Source organism: Lepisosteus platostomus, chromosome 14 (assembly GCF_059453375.1).
Source record: "Lepisosteus platostomus isolate fLepPlt1 chromosome 14, fLepPlt1.hap1, whole genome shotgun sequence".
In the NCBI taxonomy this organism is placed as follows: domain Eukaryota; kingdom Metazoa; phylum Chordata; class Actinopteri; order Semionotiformes; family Lepisosteidae; genus Lepisosteus; species Lepisosteus platostomus.
The window spans coordinates 27621101-27641047 of record NC_142624.1 but is presented as its reverse complement, the minus strand read 5'-3'; the positions used below and the strand labels follow the sequence as shown (position 1 = coordinate 27641047).

Here is a 19947-nt window from a genome sequence, read left to right as displayed (position 1 = left end):
AGACCAAATAAGAGTGATTTGCAGTCGTACTTTGGCTTTGATCTTTACACGCCCTCATGTGGCAGAGATATGTAAGAGGGTCTTTTAATGTGTTGAAAAGTTACTGCAGCGCCTCTCTTGACACTAGTTTCAAATCTTTTAAATAGCTCACTATTCTTAAACTGTTTTATATTAATATAATACTGCTACCACAGTAGCAGCTCTAGGCAAAGGTGCAAGGCTATGAATAACATCCTGGCACACGCAATATCACAATACAATGGCAGAATAAACAAGATCAGACTAATTCATTATGAACAGCAAATCCTTCAAATGTTTGCATTGACTTATTGTAAACCCATGCAGTAGTATAGGGTGTTTATTGGATGCCCTTAGCGATGACCGAATACAAAATCAACAAATGCAGATTAAATTTGAAATTAAAAACACAGCAATAAGTCGGATAAAAATGTAAAATGCAAAAACAAAAGAAAAAATCTAGGGGCATATGAGGTCTCAAAGTTATCCAAGGCTATAATATACTGTATTGTGCACTGAGGTGGGACTTAAGCTTAATTTAAAGGGCTGAGGCTAAGATGAAAATAACTTCTGCATACACTTCCCATCTTATTATGTTTACACGTAACATAAAAGGCCTCCCAAAAATAGTGATTGTGTTCCATTTAGTGCATGACTTTAGTCTTTTATTTCCTCTGTGTAATTGTTTGAATGTGTGACCAATTTTGATTCTGATGACAATTCAGAGCATATTTCCAAAGAAATTAATGTTTATGTATGTAAACTGCAGAAACTTAAAAAGCTTTTTCTTGTGAAATAAAATGATGAATGAGGTAAGCTTAACCACACTGGTATATGCCAGTAATAGGGTGTGTCAGGGATGTGGTATACTGTAACATGCAGTACAAAAATGGCATCTTTCAAATTTCCTCCTTCTGAGGAGAAGGTTAGGAAAGACTGTGTTGTACAAGTTTTCACAAGATGCCAAAATGCAGGCATCATGATTCTATTAACAGAAAGATTTGGAGACATTTTAATGATATCAACTGGAAATTTGTTTTAGTCTAAAATAAAACAAAGTCTGAGAATGTTTTGCCACGTTTACAAGAATACATAGACATACTGTATAAAACACCACCTGAGAAACTTTGTTTCGTGTTAACAGTGTTAAAGACAATGTTAAAATTATCAATATTCCTTTAGTAAACCCGAAATAGCTCAAATGTGGCAGATTATAGAATATGCAATTGGTGTACAGTAGGTCAAATACATAATGCCACACCTTCAAACATAAATGTAGTGTCACCACAAAAATACCACAGGGATGTGCCAAATTTCACTTATGAAAAAATGCAACAAATCTGTATGCTATTGCCATATCCAGCCAAGTTAAATAGCATTTGGAGTAGTTTAAAATAATCATTGCAAATCCCAAAATGGTCATACAGTATGTACTGTAGCTCATGAGTAAAGAATCTAATGACACGTATCATCAGCAGGGCTTGTTGTTGCTTAGCTATTACAAACTTACATTCCCATAGGAATGCAATAACACAATATCAATATTAAAATATGATGGCTTTAAAGTTACAGAATATGCTAGAAAGGTCGAAGCCACAAATGATCAAATAAAAGGGATATTTGACAACCTCAAAATAAAATAAGTGCAGTAAAAGGCATTAAGGAGCTTCATAAATGTCATTTAACAAATAACTTACAATAATTAGATGGTTTAGTAATTGGTTTAATAGTTCAATAAAACAAGACCAAAGCTCAAATTAAATACCTTGTTGGAGAACATGTAAATATTATTTTTTAAGCTTAAGCAGGTAAGCTACTTCCTCTTTCCAACTCATTAATTCCCTGCAAATACAGAACTAGTAACATAAAAGAAATACTAAGAGTTATGTCATTTTCTAGGAGATTCTGTATCTACTTGTTCATTCTGTCATTATGTATGAGTACAGTTTGAATTCGTATAAAACATGGTAGTAGGAACATAAAAACTTTATTCCAAAATAGGATGCATGATGGTGTGGCAGATAGTATCACTGCCTTAGAGTTCTTGGGTCCTGGGTTTGACTCTCGAGATGGTCTTCCAAAGACATGCTGAGTAGTTGTGTGTTCTTATTCTTCCTCCTGCCTTGCGTCCTGTTTGCATCCTTGCCTACAAGGCTCCAGGCTGACACACAGCTCTCTAGGACAAGCAGCTTTCTGATAATACATGGATGATAAAAATGATAAACGTAGAAATACAAAACCTGAAATTCATTTTAAAGACTCATTTCCAGTTTTCTCATAACAAGATGTTGTGCTGCATTGTCATTCAATAATAATAATAAAGGTGATAAATTAAGAATGCAAGGCTCTTCTGATTTGTCATGAAATATGACACTACTGTATATATTTTTCCTTTTAAATGCTTTGTATGACAATGGAGTATCAAACAAGGCAGTATTGGAGTATTTGTATACAGTGTTCATTAGCATATTATAAATTATGGGAAGATCTTAAACTGAATATTTCTCATTAGAAGATTTAGTAGAAATAGTGTTCACACCATAAGCAGCATTTTACATTTTTAGCAGGAAATTATAAATTGATAATTGTAATAAAATGTACTAAGTGGTACACTTTAACAACTTTTAAAGGCCAGTAATGAAAAGGGATTCCCATTGAAACTCAACTCAGACAGCCCAAAGAACAGAACAGCAAAATATTTTTTGAGGGAAAACACAAAAGCATTTCTTGATTTATTTTTTTCTAAACAATGCTAGCATTCCAGTTTGGGGTTTCTATCAAATTAGAGGAAATTGTGATATTGGTGGCAGAGGAATTGGAGGACAAGCAGTAAAACATTTCTTTTCCATGTGAGCATTCTTGGGGATACAAGATAGTCATGACTAGACCAGCTATCATTACAAATACACCAGCAATGAGAATCAAACATGAGATCAGACTATCTCCATGATACCAGCGCTCATCAGACAGCTTAAGATAGCATGCTGCTGGGATGATAAAAACAAGGGGGGTGGCACTCAGAACTCCCTGGGGAGAGAAAAATGTTAGATTAATTAATTAATTTCTGCAAAGCATGTCCATAATAATTTATGCATCATTATATGGTACATTAAAATGGATATATTATTAAAAACTAAAAACTAAATATTGTAAAAAGCCCAATGAGACACTGTCCTTGAATCTATCAGGAAATTCATAGCAGTTTTCTGCAACTCTACAAATACAGCCTTCCCTAATCATTCCTCACCCTATCCTCTTTCACTTTCTTTACTCTGCTATAAGAGATTTAATAGTTTCTCCATTACAATTATTAGCGAGTCTGCCAAGCTAAATTCATGCATTGTAAATTATTGAAAACTCCAGGTGTTCTGTAAATTGAAGGCTTCTTCTCATCAGCCATAAGTTTACTGGACTTTCTTTTTTGTTTCCTCGGTTGTACAGTATACAGTATGCCTGGAAATTATTTTTACTTCTTTCTGAGGGATTTTCCAAGTTAAGAACATAAAAAGTACAAACAAATGAAGTCATGGTAAAGTGAAAGATGGTACTGGAATTAAAAGTGAAATCAAAACTTACATTTAGTTCTAAAACAACCCCAAGACAGTCAAAAGCCAAGGATATGACTGTAGAAACTGCCATTATAGCCACGGTCAGGAGAACATGGGCAAGTGTTGTAAGGGTCCCATTAAAAAACATATTGGATATCACCTGTGTGAATCAAATACTTTCATGTCCAAAACAAAATCATATTTTATAAAAAAACATTATTTAAAACCCTAGCTAATTGTACAGCTTGGTCAATATAATAAAGATGGAAAGACAGTTGGTACACATATTTGTATTTAATCTAATAACATTCAGTCTCTTAATACTTCATGCTGTAAAGATAGATGAAATTGAATACCTCAGTGCCCCGTAAAACACATAGTATTTTGTCCTTCTATAATATCACATAACTTTCTACTAAGTGATAAAAATATTTCTGCTAGACAATGTTTTTTTGTCCATTTTATTAAGGAAATGAATAATTCTTGATGGCAATGTACAGTATATGAAAGGATAAAAAATATTTTCTATACAAAGCAAAATAATTCCATTGATACTAATACTAAAATCTATGTAAACTCCAGTTTAAAGCCCTTCATTGATATAATGTTATTCTTAATTATGCTTTCAAAAAAAAAAGGGAAAAGCATACCTCCCGTGTCACAAAACATTCAATAGGGAATGTGAGAAATATACTGATCCCATAGCAAAATCGCCCCGCCGTGGCCAGGTTATCATTTTTACAGTAGTTTTCAAAAATGTCACCTGAAACATAAATGAATAGCTGTAGTACTAAAATACAAAAGCAAAGCTGTTGTTAAGCAACAGCAAACTGTTCCTGTGGAGAGCATTCATGCAGGAAGAATATCTGTGATGTACAGTGTATAAGAAACATTCATATGGTACAATACTAAATACCTTTTCAGGTGTTGTGTACTGTACTAATCCTTACCTTGTGTGTATCCCGTAAATGTTGAATATCCGGATATTGCAAAAAGCAAGCTGACAACTACTGCAGAGAGGACTGATGTGTGAGTGACGCAGGACCAGTTACCAAGCGTGCGATTTTCAAGAGAGCCATAAATCATAAAGGTATTGTGATGGCACACAAATGCTGAAACACACAGAATTTTTCTTAAATAGCCTTCTTGTAATTAAAAAAAAACTCACAAATGTTTCAATACACATTTCAGTAGTTCAGTTAGATCTTAATGAACTCAAAAGGCGGATGGAATGTACAGTATGGAGTATGCTTGGTGAGGCTCACCTACAGTAGATGAGAGAATGGCTGCCTAGCCGCAAGGATGAGGAATGAGCTAGGGAGCTGCTGCAAGGATGCAGATGGGGTGGTGGGAGGGGTGCCAAAGAGATGTGCGAAGGGAAGCCCTGGTATGGATACTGTTTATCCATAAGAGAGTGGACGTGGGCAAGATTGGGATCTAAAGGAACAAGTAAAGGTTTATCGCATGCTGAAAAGAGAAGAAAAGAAACACAACGTCTTGGCTGTGAAGCCTTCTTCAGGTGTGAAGACAAGAAATGTTGTGTTTCTTTTCAGCATGGAATAAACCTTTACTTGTTCCTTTGCAGCCTACGTATGCTGACTTGAACTACAAGATTAGGATCTAGCCTACCTCTACGAATTCTGTTCTAAACTCTGTTTATACAGTATGGCAAACAAAATCTTGAAGACATACAGCAAAGGATCAGTTTTTTTCAATATTAAATAGCACTTATGGTGCGTTAAGCTGACACCAATACTCACCAAATGACATGACCCCAATAGCCTGAATTGCATTAGGCTGAGCAAATGTCCATGCATCGTCTGTTGCAGGGCTGTAGAAGAGGAAATAAAATCTATAATTTAATTAAAGGTTACAGCACAATAAACCAAGTAACAAATTACTGCTCTGGATTACTGGAGAACTGAGGTAGTTATCATACTGAGGTATGGTGAGACTCTGAACCAATGCCAAACACAATAAATTCCTTGTAGAAATGTTAGACTTGCCAAGACTTAGCCCAAGTCTTCAATGAATTACAAAACTTCATTCATGCTTAAAGGAAAGTACAGCCAATAAGGTGAAAAAAACTAGACATGTAGAATCCTTTGCCTATTAAAGTAGAGCAAAAAACATTTAGCTTGGCAACAATTTGAACCTAAGGTTTGAACCATTTCCTTTTTGATAGCTGTTTCGGGTTTTAAGATTGGAAATACAAGAGCAAATAATATAATAAGTGCTCAAATAAAAGTAAAGAAAGGCATTAGAATGCATAGACATGCTGTACAACATGCAATATTTTGCAATATCTGATTTCTATCTACATATTATCCAGTGCGGCACTTGATCACAGCTATGTTGTTTTCTGAGAGTTAATATTCAACCAAACAGCTTCTGTCAATTTACAGTTTAATCCATAAAGATGTTTATCATGGTCTGTGAACTATGTTCAAAACAGGTTTTGTATTTTCTATACTCTAAAATTTAGGCATCTTATTTTTGTCAAGGGGAAAGATTATAAAACATACTTACATTTGTGGCCCAAGTGTTGCTGTTCTTATAATAACAATCACAAGAATTCCAAGAGTTAACACCAGAGAGAGTAATGAAACCTTTAAAAAAAAATGTTTATTTCGCTTAGAATAATGGTCAACTGTAAGCGGTCAAAAGATGTCAAAGTGAGAAATTAATTAAGCAAATAGTAAATTATTACCTTTCCCAGTTTGGATATGTCACGATATAGAGACAGAGGTAGAGTGAACAGAATACTTGTTAGAAGGATGACAAAGTGACGTTCTGCTAATAGGCTGTCTGGACCAACTACAAAAAATATTAAAGTTTTGTAAACATTTTACAAGTATATTATTCTAGTATTATAATTATATTTATTTAAATATTGTAATTTAGTTTTATTATATTCTCAATATTCTAAGCCATATTTAGAGTGACTCACAACACACATTTTGTAATGAGAAAAGTAAAATTGACAAAGATTGACTTCTAGGAAAGACAAGCATTTGAAAGAAAAAACATTACGTAAACAGCTCATATTGCCTACTTTGACTAAAAAAGACAGGATAATTAACTTTACGGGACTTTATTCTAATGTGAGTCAGGAAACTATACACAACTTGGTTAAAACAATTATACAAGTATTTTAAAATCAATTTAACAGAAATTAAATGCTACCCATGATCAAGAACCTCACTGTTCCTATCTAACATTGGACTGCAGACTACTTCATTTTTAAGGAGTTTCTCTTTGCATGTACAGGAGCATTTTTGGAGATTTTCAGTTTTAAAGAATTATAGATGTCTGTGTGCTTAGATTAATTATAAGTCTTCTGTTTCCATTAAATAAAACTGGCAGTGCCTTGTTAGGACCAGATAATATACTTGTGTTCCACATAACATAGCACACCTTGGTACTACACCGTATGTGCAGAATTTACACTAATTTGCATATAATGCAAATGCTAATCAAAATCGCAGAATTATATTATTTAATATAACTGTCCAATCCCCTTAAAATGAATCAGATTGAAACTCCCTGGCACTGAGGAAAAATTACACACAAGGAAATAAAGTTGAACAAAGGAGGAAGGTTCGGTATATGGAGACAAGCTGCAATTCCCCACACTACACTCTAGTGGGAGCTAGACTCAAATTAATGAAGACCATTTATAACAGTAGTGTTCTTACAGTATGTCTTACTTTCTCTGCGAGGAATACTACTGACCATTTCCAGAACACTCCAAATGCATGATCCCCTATTAAGCAGCAGAGGGTGCTGTGATCATTTTAAAAAATCAAGGTCACAACATCTCACACTCCAAAGAAAATATCTTTTTTCTCTACAAAAATGTAAATAAATAATAATTGGAAAAACAGATTAAAGTCATTTCACAGGTTCTGTACGAATATAAATTTGTCCAACAACTTACCTCCAGGTATTCTCAAAAACACTTTAGTAAGGGTATCACCGGCGACGATGTTGTAACTAATCATAGCTGAAGAGAGAAATGGTAAGCTGAATATAAGCAGCACTCACAACATCATTATCACAAGCAATCAGTGCTGCGTAGGACAGGCATTATTGTACTGCATCTGCTTTTAAGCTGAGTGGAATACAAAAAATTGAAACAAAAGTGCTTTCATATAAATCTGTTAATTGCATTGCAAGGAATAGTGTTTACACTGTACATCAATAGAATTTGATATTGAAGTAAGGTATTGACACTAAAGAGTAGAGGGGAGATTGTATCAGTTTAGTAGAAAAAATAGAAAGGACTGTGACCAGAAATGTAAAAATGCATAACAGCTGTATAATCATGTTGCAAGCATTTTTTTTGTCTCCCTTCTCATTTTAGTTTTTAAATTGATTTCTTAACCCATTAAGGGATTTCTTAACAATCTTTCTCATACCCACAACTAACCTTTGCAATTGAAATTCTTCTGTCTGTATAATCATGTTGCAAGCCTGTTTCTGCATTTTTCATTGTCTCCTTTCTCATTTTTGTTTTTAAATCGATTTCTTAACCAAATAATTACCAGAAGTCTGACTCATACCCACAACTAACCTTTGCACTTGAAACCCTTCTACCTGTCTACCAGATACAATGTATGAGCAAAAACAAATCACTGACAATATCTAAAACATGGGAAAGCAAGAGTAAAATGTGATTCACGGCACCGGCCTTGCTTAGGGAGATCACATGAATAATTGACAATGAAATATTTTAGAACTTTTGAGCACCACATTACCCAGTACAGCAAACTGGCATGACACAGGCTTCGGAAAGCTCCACCAAAATTTTAATGGAACTTGAAACAAGTAACAGACTGGGACAAAAATGTCACAGATCCTTCATAATGCACCTTTACAGTTCTCTCTTGTCTTTTATTTTTTATATATAACCCTATATCCACCTATATCCACTATGTTCATAGTCTTGTTTTTAAAACACCTGAAGAAGGCTTCACAGCTGAAACGTTGTTTTTTCTATCTTCTCTTTTCAGTATGGAATAAACCTACGGTATTACTTGTCTTATTTTTAATCCATGTTTCCTAAACATGTTTACAGGATCAAAACTGTCTGTCATGAACTAATACATAATCTATTTCAAAAAGATCTCAACTTTTAATGGAACAGGCATATGTAGTACAAGTATTAGATTGAGAACATGCTTTTCTGCTTTCCATACTTTTCTAAAAACATTTACATGACAATTAGAAAGAATACCGTGCTGCAGAAACTTCTGTGTTGAAAAAGATAAATCAAGTTTCTGCATGACAAATGAGTGTAAGATATGGTTTCGCAGGAAAGGTACCAAATATATTGTTGATTTAATCAAATACTGATTATTAAAATGCTGAATATCTAAATTCTATCCTACTCTTATTATCCAAAAATTAATTGTTCTATAAATATTAAATTTATCCTCCTCCAATCACCTGCAAGACCTATTTGGATGTAAAAAAAATCACAAACAAGAAATAACAGGGAAAAAAACTGTCAGCACAACAGATAACTTTTAATTTTATTAACAAATATAATGGCAAGCACAAACCACATAAATTCTTTAGATTTTGTTGTTCCCTTTAAGAATATTCAGCCAAATAACTTATTGTAGGTAAAAATAATTCGCTTGCATGAAACCATCTGTGATTTTTACAGAACCATTAACAGTTTTTAAGACTCATGATTATTACAAGATGTAACAACAGAAGTAGTTTCTTTTATCTAATTTTTTTTCAGAAGCTGAATGTCCCTTGCCAAAAGAAACAAGCTGTTATTTTTCATTAGGCATGAAAGAAAATTCACACATCAAGGATCATCACATCTTGCCCTCACATACTTTCCCAGAAGCACACAGTCTTGAGGGCAAAATTGAGATCAAAGACCTGAACAAAAAATAAACCAATAACCCCAGTAATTGACCTAGTACTGTACATTTCTATAGTGACTATTGTATCCATATCTATCCACCTATACATCCATTCATTCATTTCCTTACCACTTCTTGCATGAGAATCAGCAACAGGAACAGGGCAGGACGGGACAGGACACCAGTCCATCACATGGCAGACACACACACAGACACATGCATAGACACATACTGTACACACTTTTCCAAGAAGTCAATTAATCCACTATGGTTTTTAACTTTGGGAGGAAACTGGAATAGCCAGAGGAAACCCATGCATACACAAGGAGAACATCCAAACTCCTCATAGAGAGCACCCCAGGAATTAAACCCAGGGCCCTGACACTACAAGGCACCAATGCTTACCACTGCACCACCATGCCACTCAACTGTCTTCATATGAGAAACCTAAATAAAATTATACCACAATATTTTCACAGCAAAACTAGCTACAAGCAAACTTAGCTCAATGAAAAAACACCTGTTCTGATAAGCAGAGGCTTGGTAATATTTCAATGTCACCATGTACAGTACAGGTAGGTCCTAGAGGACAAAATATTGTAAATTGTTACAGTATTTGTTTATTGTATTTTTTTCAAAAGTACAGTAAATCAGATATATTTAATATGAATGGATGTAGAGACATTTACAGTCCCACTAATAATAAATAACAAATAAAAAATGGAAACCAAGCATTTAGAAAAGATGCTAGTGAATTGACTGATATGTAGGATGTAGCATGCTCACCACAAAAGCCTATATTAATTCAATCACTAAACTAGCACATGTAATACAGATATAGCAATGGAAATTCAATGTTCACTGTAAATAGAAAGAAATATTTCAGTTTGCAACTAGTCCTAAAACATTTGGTATTCAGTGTTACACAATAAGACTTGGTTTTAATATCAGTATTATAATAATTTGAATGTTATAATACTTAACAATATACTTGCTATTCTTTAGGAAAAGGGGGATAGTGTCATTTTTCTTTAAATAAGCTTGATGTGTTCTTTATGACAGACTTTAATGAGGTCACATAGTATTTAGACAATGGGCTTTGAAGTGGATGGTAAATCTTTGTGAGATGCAGCTAAATCAATTTCTTGATTTAATGCAGGTACATCAATTTCTTTTGTACTCACATGACTTACAGTCACCAGCTGGATTCCCTTGAACGTCAGTCCCATTTTATGTTGAAAGCTTGGTAAATACTGTTTATTAATATAATTTCTAACTATTTGTAAATTAAATACAATTTACAATAGCACACTTCAATTTGCTTGTTAGAAAACATTATGTCTTGGATCTTCTTTCTTCCAAGGAGGCGTATATTACCATTCTGTAAACCTTTCTAACTTACTCTTAGATACTTACCAATAAAAGGATATAAAAACTGCAGGACAGATAAAATAACATATCCAGTCAAGCCAAATGCTCTATTAACTAATGACTGGTATGTCCAGGTTCCTGATATATTTCCTCCTTTTATGAGCAAGATGATTGAATAATCTGTAGAAAAGATAAGTATTTACAGGTTAAAATAAAAATTCAAATGAAAAAATTCATTACAAAGTAATAACTATTTTGAACAAATCAGTAATGTTCATCACTCAGCTACTCAGTCACTGGCAGTCACTATAAATAGGATGATAGTACTCCATAGTAATCCATGTTCACTAGGATACTGTGAGGCAGATTGGAATTTACTGTAAGTCTAAAAGATATGAAGTATTACCCTTTTGCTCAGACAAATATTAGTGACTAATTAAAATGCACAGGAAACTCATAATACTGATCATGTGTTCCATTACTACTGCTATCAACTAGTGAAGAGCTTATTCATGTCAGTGTTTTGTTTGGGAGGGTGTTATATACAATAAACAAATGCTATACTGTATGGGTACTTCAAATTAATAACTGAACAGCAGCAAGAATAATAATGAAAATTTACAATAATAATGTACTTCATGGAGATTTTGTCATTAGTATTTCTCTGCAAGGCAATTCAGCAACAAGATTCAGTTAAGCAAAGGTACTAATTTCAAAGTTAACAGATTTCCATTAGAGCAATTTTGAAATACCATCCTGTCCAGTAAATAGGATCACTGCAGATAAAGTAATATTTTAAGAAACTATAATTCCACTTTTGTTATTTTCAGTAAAGCTTGTTGAATATTATTTTTAATTCACATCAGCAGATTCAAATGTTTCAGTATATGCATATTGCAGATATGATCAATTTGTTTTTCTCCTACCAGTTATAAATGCAACTCCAAAGAGGAGCAGAATTCCCAGAGGAAAACCAGCTTGTTTCATGGAATAAGGCAGACCTAGAGAAGAACAACATACTGTATAAAATACCACATAACTTTTTTTTCAACGTTAAAAGGAATGTTACATCAAAGATCAAACAAGCTGATTTTAGTAATATTCCAATTTACAACAAGCAGTTAACAGTAGCATGATTTTTATTTTTTTATGCATGGTTAAGCAAATCTCATGATCTCTGGTAGGGGGAACTCTAGCAGTACAGAAAAGAAAAAGCTTAAAAAAAACACATTTCTAATCCTGAAATGTCGGCACCCACATAAACATTATTACCTATTATTCCAGATCCAATGATCGAATTTATAAAGTTAAAGCTGGCTGAAGAAAAACTGCTTGTTCCACCTTCACCTTGACATTTTTTAGAAGGAATCAAAGCTTTCCCATCGTCGGTTTCTACCTGAAAGTAACAAAACAAGGAAAAACTTAGTCATGACAAAAAATACATAAAAGTTGTTGTCACAGAATAAAGTAAAAAAGTGATGATAATAATGAGGTATAGGTATTATTAAAAACTAAAAGAAGAAATGTCAGGTGCATATACAGTAGGTGAGAAAAAAATAAGTTAAGTTTCCTTACTGGTTGAAGCCTGTCCTGTAAAAGTTGATTTGTGTCCATTTTCTCATTCATTTTGACTTTTAGAAAGTTACAAAGCTACGAGACGCAGACGCTATGAAAAGTTATTTGGGCTTACAGTACATTCCTGCCTTTGAACTGAACGAGGCAGCTACAGCAGCGTATTGTAGTAGGGCTGAACAGTACTATCCTTCTCGTACCCGCCTATTTCTTTCAAGATATTGCCGGGCTGGTTTTCCACATGTGATGACCTTCCCAATTTGATAGAAAATGAGCGCAATTCATTCATCAATCCATCCATTCATTTAGTCAGAAATCTGAAATCTGAAATAGTCAGAAAACCATTCATTTAATCAGAAATCTGATTAATCTTAATGATATTTTTAAGTCATGAAATATTATTGCACTGATGTGTGGGTTTTTGTGTGAATGTAGTAGGGAGTAAAGGAAGGCGGGAGAATCTGAAAAACAGAAGAGGCAATTACTATTATTATTACATTGCTATTAGTAATGCGGAGAAATGTGACGTGTTGGAAAGATCGGCGATTCCTGTCCTTGAAAGCCATAGACCCTTCAGCATTTATATTCAGCAAAGCTCTGCATGACCAGAAAGGAGAAATATTTTCTTATTCACAATGTAGTTAGCAGGTTCTCCAGTTCTCTATTCATTTTCACCTAAATCAGCCAGTAAAACCTGTAGGACTAAAGCTCTCTAGGGCTAGGTTGTAGAGTCCTATTGTAATATAAATTTGGATTAGTATCCTTCACGGAAAGGGATAATGTATTATGGTCCATTCATGCCAGCTATAGAAGTCCTCAGAAGTAATGCTCACAGGTGGTACATTATGCTATTATTCCTTTTCCTGGAATATCATACAGGTGCTAGTAAGTGGAGATCATTTTACAGACAAGGGACATTGTTTGTACAGTACAACAAACAACTTTAATGAAAATGTCCATAAAGGAAAGGGTACATCAGATATTTGAACAAAGTAATCATAAAAATATGAATGCACTTTCGTATTATGTTTGCCGTAATATACTGTATAATGTGGATGTACTGTATATTGACAAACAACAAGATAATTTTGCACTCAGGAGGAATTACTTGCAGACTGAGTGATTGATTGTTTTAAAAGTCCCACAGAATTGCCACTTTTAGGAAATTATTTAGCAGTTTACAAATTACTGCACCGGCTTGTGAGTCATTATTGGACTGCCTGATAATTGAAAGAAACTAGCCAAACCACAGATTAAATTAATAAAAGCTCTGTGTATGTAGAACAATCAGTTTTGAACTAAATATTCCAGTCAATGCACATTTTAATAACAATAAATTAAAATGATCAGCTTGAAAAATTATTTAAATGACAGAATCGTATATTCAACAAAAATTAGCTTGTATACAGTCAATTATACCATATGATAGAAAACTGACATTTATTTCTGTATGACCAGTCAGTTGATGTGGATGAGCACTGAATATCCCCAGGGAGAACTGTTCAGGGAATTAGCTATGAGTATTATTCAGCAGGAAGTACAAAGGAAAAAAACTAATCTAAAACAAATCAGGAACCAATCACCATTAAAAAGCTTCCTTTTAATGGTTCCCTTTCTAAATACATTTTATCAGGGCAAAGTGGCAAGACATTCCTACTTTCTAGTAGCGGGCTAAAAATCTCTCATTTTAATAATCTCAGGATTATTAAAATCTCACCAAGACCGGTGAAACCAGCTATGGGTTAACTATCAGAGCGAACTTATTTTTAAAACTGACCACATTAGCTTAGATGAAGGTGTAAAAGGACAAAATTAAAATAAAGTGAGGTTTTAATGAGTAAAACATAGTATATACATTACATAAGAACATAAGTATGATTACAAATGAGAAGACGCAATTCACAGATTTCCTATTTATCGCCCACTTGGTACTTAGCAATTAATCCAGCTAATTACTGGGAAAAGTGAGGCTATCAGGTTCAACATTATTACTAGGTATTTTGTTCCATACTCTTATTTTTCATTATATCCTTCAGGATTATGCTTCTTGTATTTCCATCTTGAAAAAAAAACAATTGTATATTTTGTCTAATGTCAGCACTGACTAAATTATGTTATTTAAATGTTTACTTTCTTTAACTCAATCATGATGCACATTTCAAAGATAAAGATTTCCCTGTCTTCGGATTCTAATATTCCCATAATAAATGGAAGCAACAGTTGAATTCCCTTCTTTCTATTAACATACTGTACAGGTCATGATTGTTCATTTATACTTGATGTTAAAAGTCTATGGAAATAGTGGGGTTAATATTTTTTAGTAATTAAAGTATTTTAAGTAATTAAATTTAGTATTTTTCTCTAAAAATAATACATACATAAATCAGAATCCAGCAGCACTGCTTTTGATAATCTCATTGTTCTGCTACATTTACCATGTATTATCATACTCTTTTTTATAATAAGACAGAATCATCCCAGAACAGTTTAGTTCTTTATGTTAAAAATACTGTAAAACAGTAGTCTGAGCCTAGAAGCTAGACAAACTAAACTCCTATAAATGAAAACATTGTTTCGACATCAAATAAAACACTGCACAAAAGAGCAATTATAGCAGTCTTCTAAAGTTCACTTGTGCCCCTGTTACGTAATTGAATACCAACTTAAATGAAAGCTCCTCTGTTTTGCATTTTTTTAAAAGGAACTATGTATCAGCTGAGCAGGATTCAGCTTGAATATATTTCCTCAATATTCCAAGTATTAGAAATATTAAATTTAATAAAAAGAAAGTTAAATACCTGAAATTAAGACTTCCATGATCATGAATGCCTTCCAAAAACATTCAAATTCTCTGAACTGTGAAATTTATGGAATCTTGTTAGACATAAATTAAATATAACATTTAGCTCATACTTTACACAATATTCTTCATGATCATATCAGAAGGCTTAATAAACATGCTGACACTTCTGTCAGCTTGGTCCAGAAATACATAGTCAAGACCTGTCCTAAAAATTAAAGGAAATGTCTTTGCATGGCAATGAATAGGGCAATGAATAAAAGAATTGGGTCAGTGAAGAATTCTGTACACTGGCCAAATGGCTAATTCAACTGAAATTAAATAAAGCTGTAGGGAAAGTCTTTAATGAGAAGCTCTGTAAATGTCAGGCAATAACTGGTATATGATGCGCCAGTCTAAGACCTTCAGGAATAAAATGTATTCTCTTGGAAAAACTGTAACAATAAAATTACATCAGACCATAGATTGACAAAAGAGCATCCTATAACATTGTGTTGAACATTTCAGTTTCAGTAGGGTTTTTGGTATTATTTAGGTGGTCAGCAGTGCCTTCTTGCCTGCATATGCATGAGGAATCAAGCTGAAAAGAAAGAACACAAATAGTACAAAATAATTTGAACAGATGTGCACTATAGCAAACACCTGTTTCTGCCATGTCATTTGTGTACATGGTCATACCTATACAATCAATCCTTCTCCAGCATCTGTGTATCCCACATATTATGGTCTGCTTGTGTGACTCGTAATATAGAGGTAACATATACTGTACAGTATAATGAGGGTGTTTCATCTGAAACCCATAAAAGTTCTGTTTATTAAGTAGATTTTAACTTAATTAATCTGATACATTCTCATAAAAGTGTAAAAAAGGTAAGAAAATACATGTCAATTACTGTCCATGATGGTAAGCTCTTCACAATAATTGTCCTTTGAGGCCCTTCTAGGGGAGATGCCCATGGGATGTTAAGGCAACAGCTACTATACACCAGCATAATACACATTTGAGCAGACCATATGTTAAAGAAAATGGATCACAGGCAACTAATTAGCTTTAATTTCTTTTATTGATATATTTAGAATTGTATTACTAATCAGCACTGGATACTAAAACCAGAATTAGCACCTTATATCTCTGACAAATGTCCTGAGCTTCTTAATTCAGATGAGTCATCCAATGCCATCATATGGCATTTTCTACAGCATATTTTCAATTAAGACCTACTGATTTAGTTCTGGAGATACATGAAGTCTGCCCATTTTGAGGTTTTATAGAGGCCAGACCTTTGTAACTGAAGATTCTGGATATTTCATCACAAAATGTATGACAGAAAGTCTATCTGTCATGGTGAACCTCTTACATAGTTCTAGGCATACCACTCGATTAAAATAAAGTCTTTTAAATATCATGGCTGTTGACCTATCCATGTGTGCTCTTGGCAGTGTACAACTACTTTCTCCACAAAAGCTTAATGGAAATAATGAGCCTCCATACTGGCATCACAAATCTAGACTTGCTGCTAAGCAACAGCCCTCTGATATTAGGATACCCTCTGGAAAAGTTTCCGTGGAGATTTCTGAATTCTGACTCATTGAACACATGCAGTAACTAATGTAACTCATCTGAGCACTAGAGCTTCTTCAGGTGATATTTTAAAAAGGATTCTACAAAAATTTAGATTCACTATCTTGGAATTGTGCTCATTAATAGTCTGGTATACAAAAGTACTGCCTTATGAATTTATTGGTGTGCTGATAGTGGCATTTATCAGAATTTATTTACTATTACAGTACATTTACATTTACAATGCACATTTTCTGTGTCTATACAGTACAAGAATCCTTAATATAGAAGAATTACTATCAGTACCAGTAGGAGCTGAATTTAAATATTGTATAAAATGCTACTATTTACTTGTATCTAGAACTTGAAAGTGCAAATTAAGTTGTTCTTCACTTTGTTAACCATGAAACACAGTGGTGTTCTTTGCACTGTCCCACAGAAAATCTTAACACTTACAAAGTGAATGCACAAAACGTAGTAAATTCACATTTGTGTATTTCATCACACATTCTATAACAAAAGTATTGTGCCTACAAAAATCACGATTAACCAAACAAGGAGACTTTGGTTTAAAAAAAAAAACTGCTGTTACCAGCCAGTAGGATTCTGTTATTGTTTGTACTCAATAATTTTAAAATGGCAGGTTAAGCAATCGGAATAAATGAAAGAAATATTGAGCTCATTTTGGCTTCTGTTTTGTGTTGTGCGGAAATGAGTGTAATCTGATAAGCAAATCTTACAATGAAACATAGGATGTCAGTAATAGATATACAAAATCCTTGGTTACATACTGTGTACAGATTGTCCAGAATACCAATCAACATAACAGAACAGTTTGTAATAAAAAATATACAGTTTTCTTTAATATACAGCTATATTTCTTGTATTACAATACAATAATATATTTTGATTAGTACTATAATATATTACAGTATACCACTCAAGATACACATTGTACATTTTTTTAAATCCAAGACCTCATACTAACACAGACACAACATGTACTGTAGCATTCAACTAACTGACATATCTCATTCAATTTTGAAACAAAAATGACCAACAGTAAATGATTTGTTGTGCTATCTGTAATGAAATAGTGTATTATCATTATTAAAACAACAGCTGCTTCCTGAAATCTAGAGATGGGAAAAGCAGTAACGCTTACTGTTTACTCTTTTTGGCAATGTGCACTATTTGCTACACTGCTGTGAAAGCAAAACCAGTACTGTATATTTTTAACTGTATCACCTCTTGTAATGCAAACTTCAAAGATCATAAGGAGAATATCTCTTATAATCAAAACCACAAAAAAGAAAACATTGAAATACTGTATATACAACATTTTTGTTATTATTTTAAGAATTAATAGACAGTTATACAGTATCTGGGAAAGAGTTTATGTGTTCTGCAGTATTCCAATAGCTTCAAATAAGACAAAGAAACATGCTGTATATTGAATAGCTGTCACTAGATGGCATGTGTTCACTAATGTTTTATTGTCCCTTTAGTTCTCTTCATTCTCCCTTTCTCATCCCACCCTATTCCCTGCCTTTTTAAAACCACCCATCCATTTTCTAACCACTTTATCCAATACAGGGCTGTGGGAGAACTAGCAGCGTCTACAAGGCAGGACACACCCTGGATGGGATACCAGTCCATCCCAGGGCCCAAGCAGACACTAACACACACACTCACACCAGAGCCAATCTTCCCAGAAACCAACGAATCTACCAGTACCTGTATGTCTTTGGACTGTGGAATGAAACTGGAGCACCGGGAGATAATCCACACAAACACAGAGAAAACTCATAAACACCACGCAGATAGCACCCCAGGAATTTGTCCCAGTGGCCCTGTGCTGCGAGGCTGCAATGCTAACCACTGCACTATAGTGCCACACACTTTTTAAAACCTTATATTTAAAATAATCTTTTTGTAAAAACATATGAGTTTTTTACATAATTTATACACATTTAGGTATTATTTTGAAATTATTTGTCCTTAAACATGAACTTTGTTTGCGTTTGTGTGCATTCCTTTATACTAGAAAGACGCTGTGAAATGAAAGAACATGTTGTGTCACTTTTATTCATATTTTAGATATATGGTACTTATACAATTATATAACACTTACATGGTACTGTATAACTCATACAGTTCTGAAAATCAAAAGGAAAAAGTCCTGAAGTAATAACTATTTATAAAATACATTAAGAAAAATTTGCTGCTACAAATTTTAAATGTTATTTTTCCCTTAGTCTTAAGGTTGTACTCTTTTGTTTTGTAGTACTGAAAATTATAAGAAAGCTTTACATATAAAAAAAACTATTAGAAGTTGGGGTTGGTCTGGAAAAATGTTGTAGTGTACATTTATATTATATTACATTTATATTTTGTTCAAGAATTCATTGATTCTGACAAAGAACCCACAGACATAAACCTGAAAAGCAAACTCTGTTGTTGAGATCATACTTACTCTATATTGAATGTTTTTGTTTTTATTGTGAGCAATACATCTGTTTCATATTAAAAAACAACCATTCATTTATCCAGATAAAACAATTGAAAATTTGCATTTACAATAATAACCTACAGAGTAACCCAATTTTAGGACAATTCGTTTCAGGTCTTTCTTTACACATTTTAACTACAGAGTTCAAAACACTCTTCTAGTGCTCAACTCTGTAGTGCTCCAACCCTGATATTGTTAAAGTACAAAATACAACAAGGGAACATTTTCCAACCTATCTAGTCATCTGTCTACTGTTTATAATGTTTTATCAGAAACCCAAATCAAGACAACATTAAATCACGTTGATACCACACACAGCATTCAAATATAAAAATAAAACTGATTGCACTTCTAAAGGTACTGATATTTTTGCCTGTCTAAAATTTAAAACTGTGGATAAAATGACCTTGTCCAAACGAGTTGATCTTTCTGCTGAAAGGCAGCCTACTATACGTCTGGAATTGGATGTTTTAAGATTAAATCTATGATAGGACTTGCTTTCAAAATTGCCCTTGTTACGTAATTTTCATGTTACCTTTCAAAACAACCGACTGTCTGCAGCGGGTTGCTTACAGTTTACATGGGGATCACGCAGACTTTCCTTCTTGACTGTTCCAGGAGAGGCGTGAAATTCTCAGAGGAGCTGGCGTCATTCCTACCCTGTAATGAATGACCGGAAG

At 33.6% G+C, this 19947-nt stretch overlaps 2 protein-coding genes across 4 annotated transcripts in view; one reads left to right on the top strand and one right to left on the bottom strand.

Annotated features, from left to right (window-relative positions):
* scn1laa (sodium channel, voltage-gated, type I-like, alpha) overlaps window positions 1-19947 on the top strand; it is an 83423-nt gene that overhangs the window by 439 nt on the left and 63037 nt on the right. The gene's annotated exons all lie outside the window — the stretch shown is intronic.
* Window positions 1721-19940, bottom strand: slc38a11 (solute carrier family 38 member 11). Of its 3 annotated transcripts, none has more exons than XM_088605439.1 (12): window positions 19803-19940; window positions 12095-12218; window positions 11749-11823; window positions 10868-11002; window positions 7507-7572; window positions 6277-6383; window positions 6096-6175; window positions 5327-5397; window positions 4517-4678; window positions 4217-4329; window positions 3595-3726; window positions 1721-3045 (listed from the first exon to the last, which is right to left on the bottom strand). In XM_088605439.1, the coding sequence occupies exons 3-12, from the start codon at window positions 11807-11809 to the stop codon at window positions 2761-2763; spliced, it is 1212 nt and encodes a 403-aa protein (XP_088461565.1). In that variant the 5' UTR covers window positions 11810-11823; window positions 12095-12218; window positions 19803-19940; the 3' UTR covers window positions 1721-2760. The 3 variants fall into 3 exon arrangements, with proteins under 3 accessions (XP_088461565.1, XP_088461563.1, XP_088461564.1); XM_088605437.1 differs by lacking the exon at window positions 19803-19940 and adding an exon at window positions 12398-12888; XM_088605438.1 differs by lacking the exons at window positions 4517-4678; window positions 19803-19940 and adding an exon at window positions 12398-12887.

Coding starts and splice junctions, on each gene's coding strand:
- slc38a11 (XM_088605437.1), bottom strand. CDS start 12,448: ATGAATGAGAAAATGGACACAAATCAACTTTTACAGGACAGGCTTCAA. Junction 6,176..6,276: donor ACATATCCAAACTGGGAAAG/GTAATAATTTAC, acceptor TTTTTTTTAAAG/GTTTCATTACTCTCTCTGGT. Junction 3,046..3,594: donor GGGTTGTTTTAGAACTAAAT/GTAAGTTTTGAT, acceptor TTCTCTCCCCAG/GGAGTTCTGAGTGCCACCCC.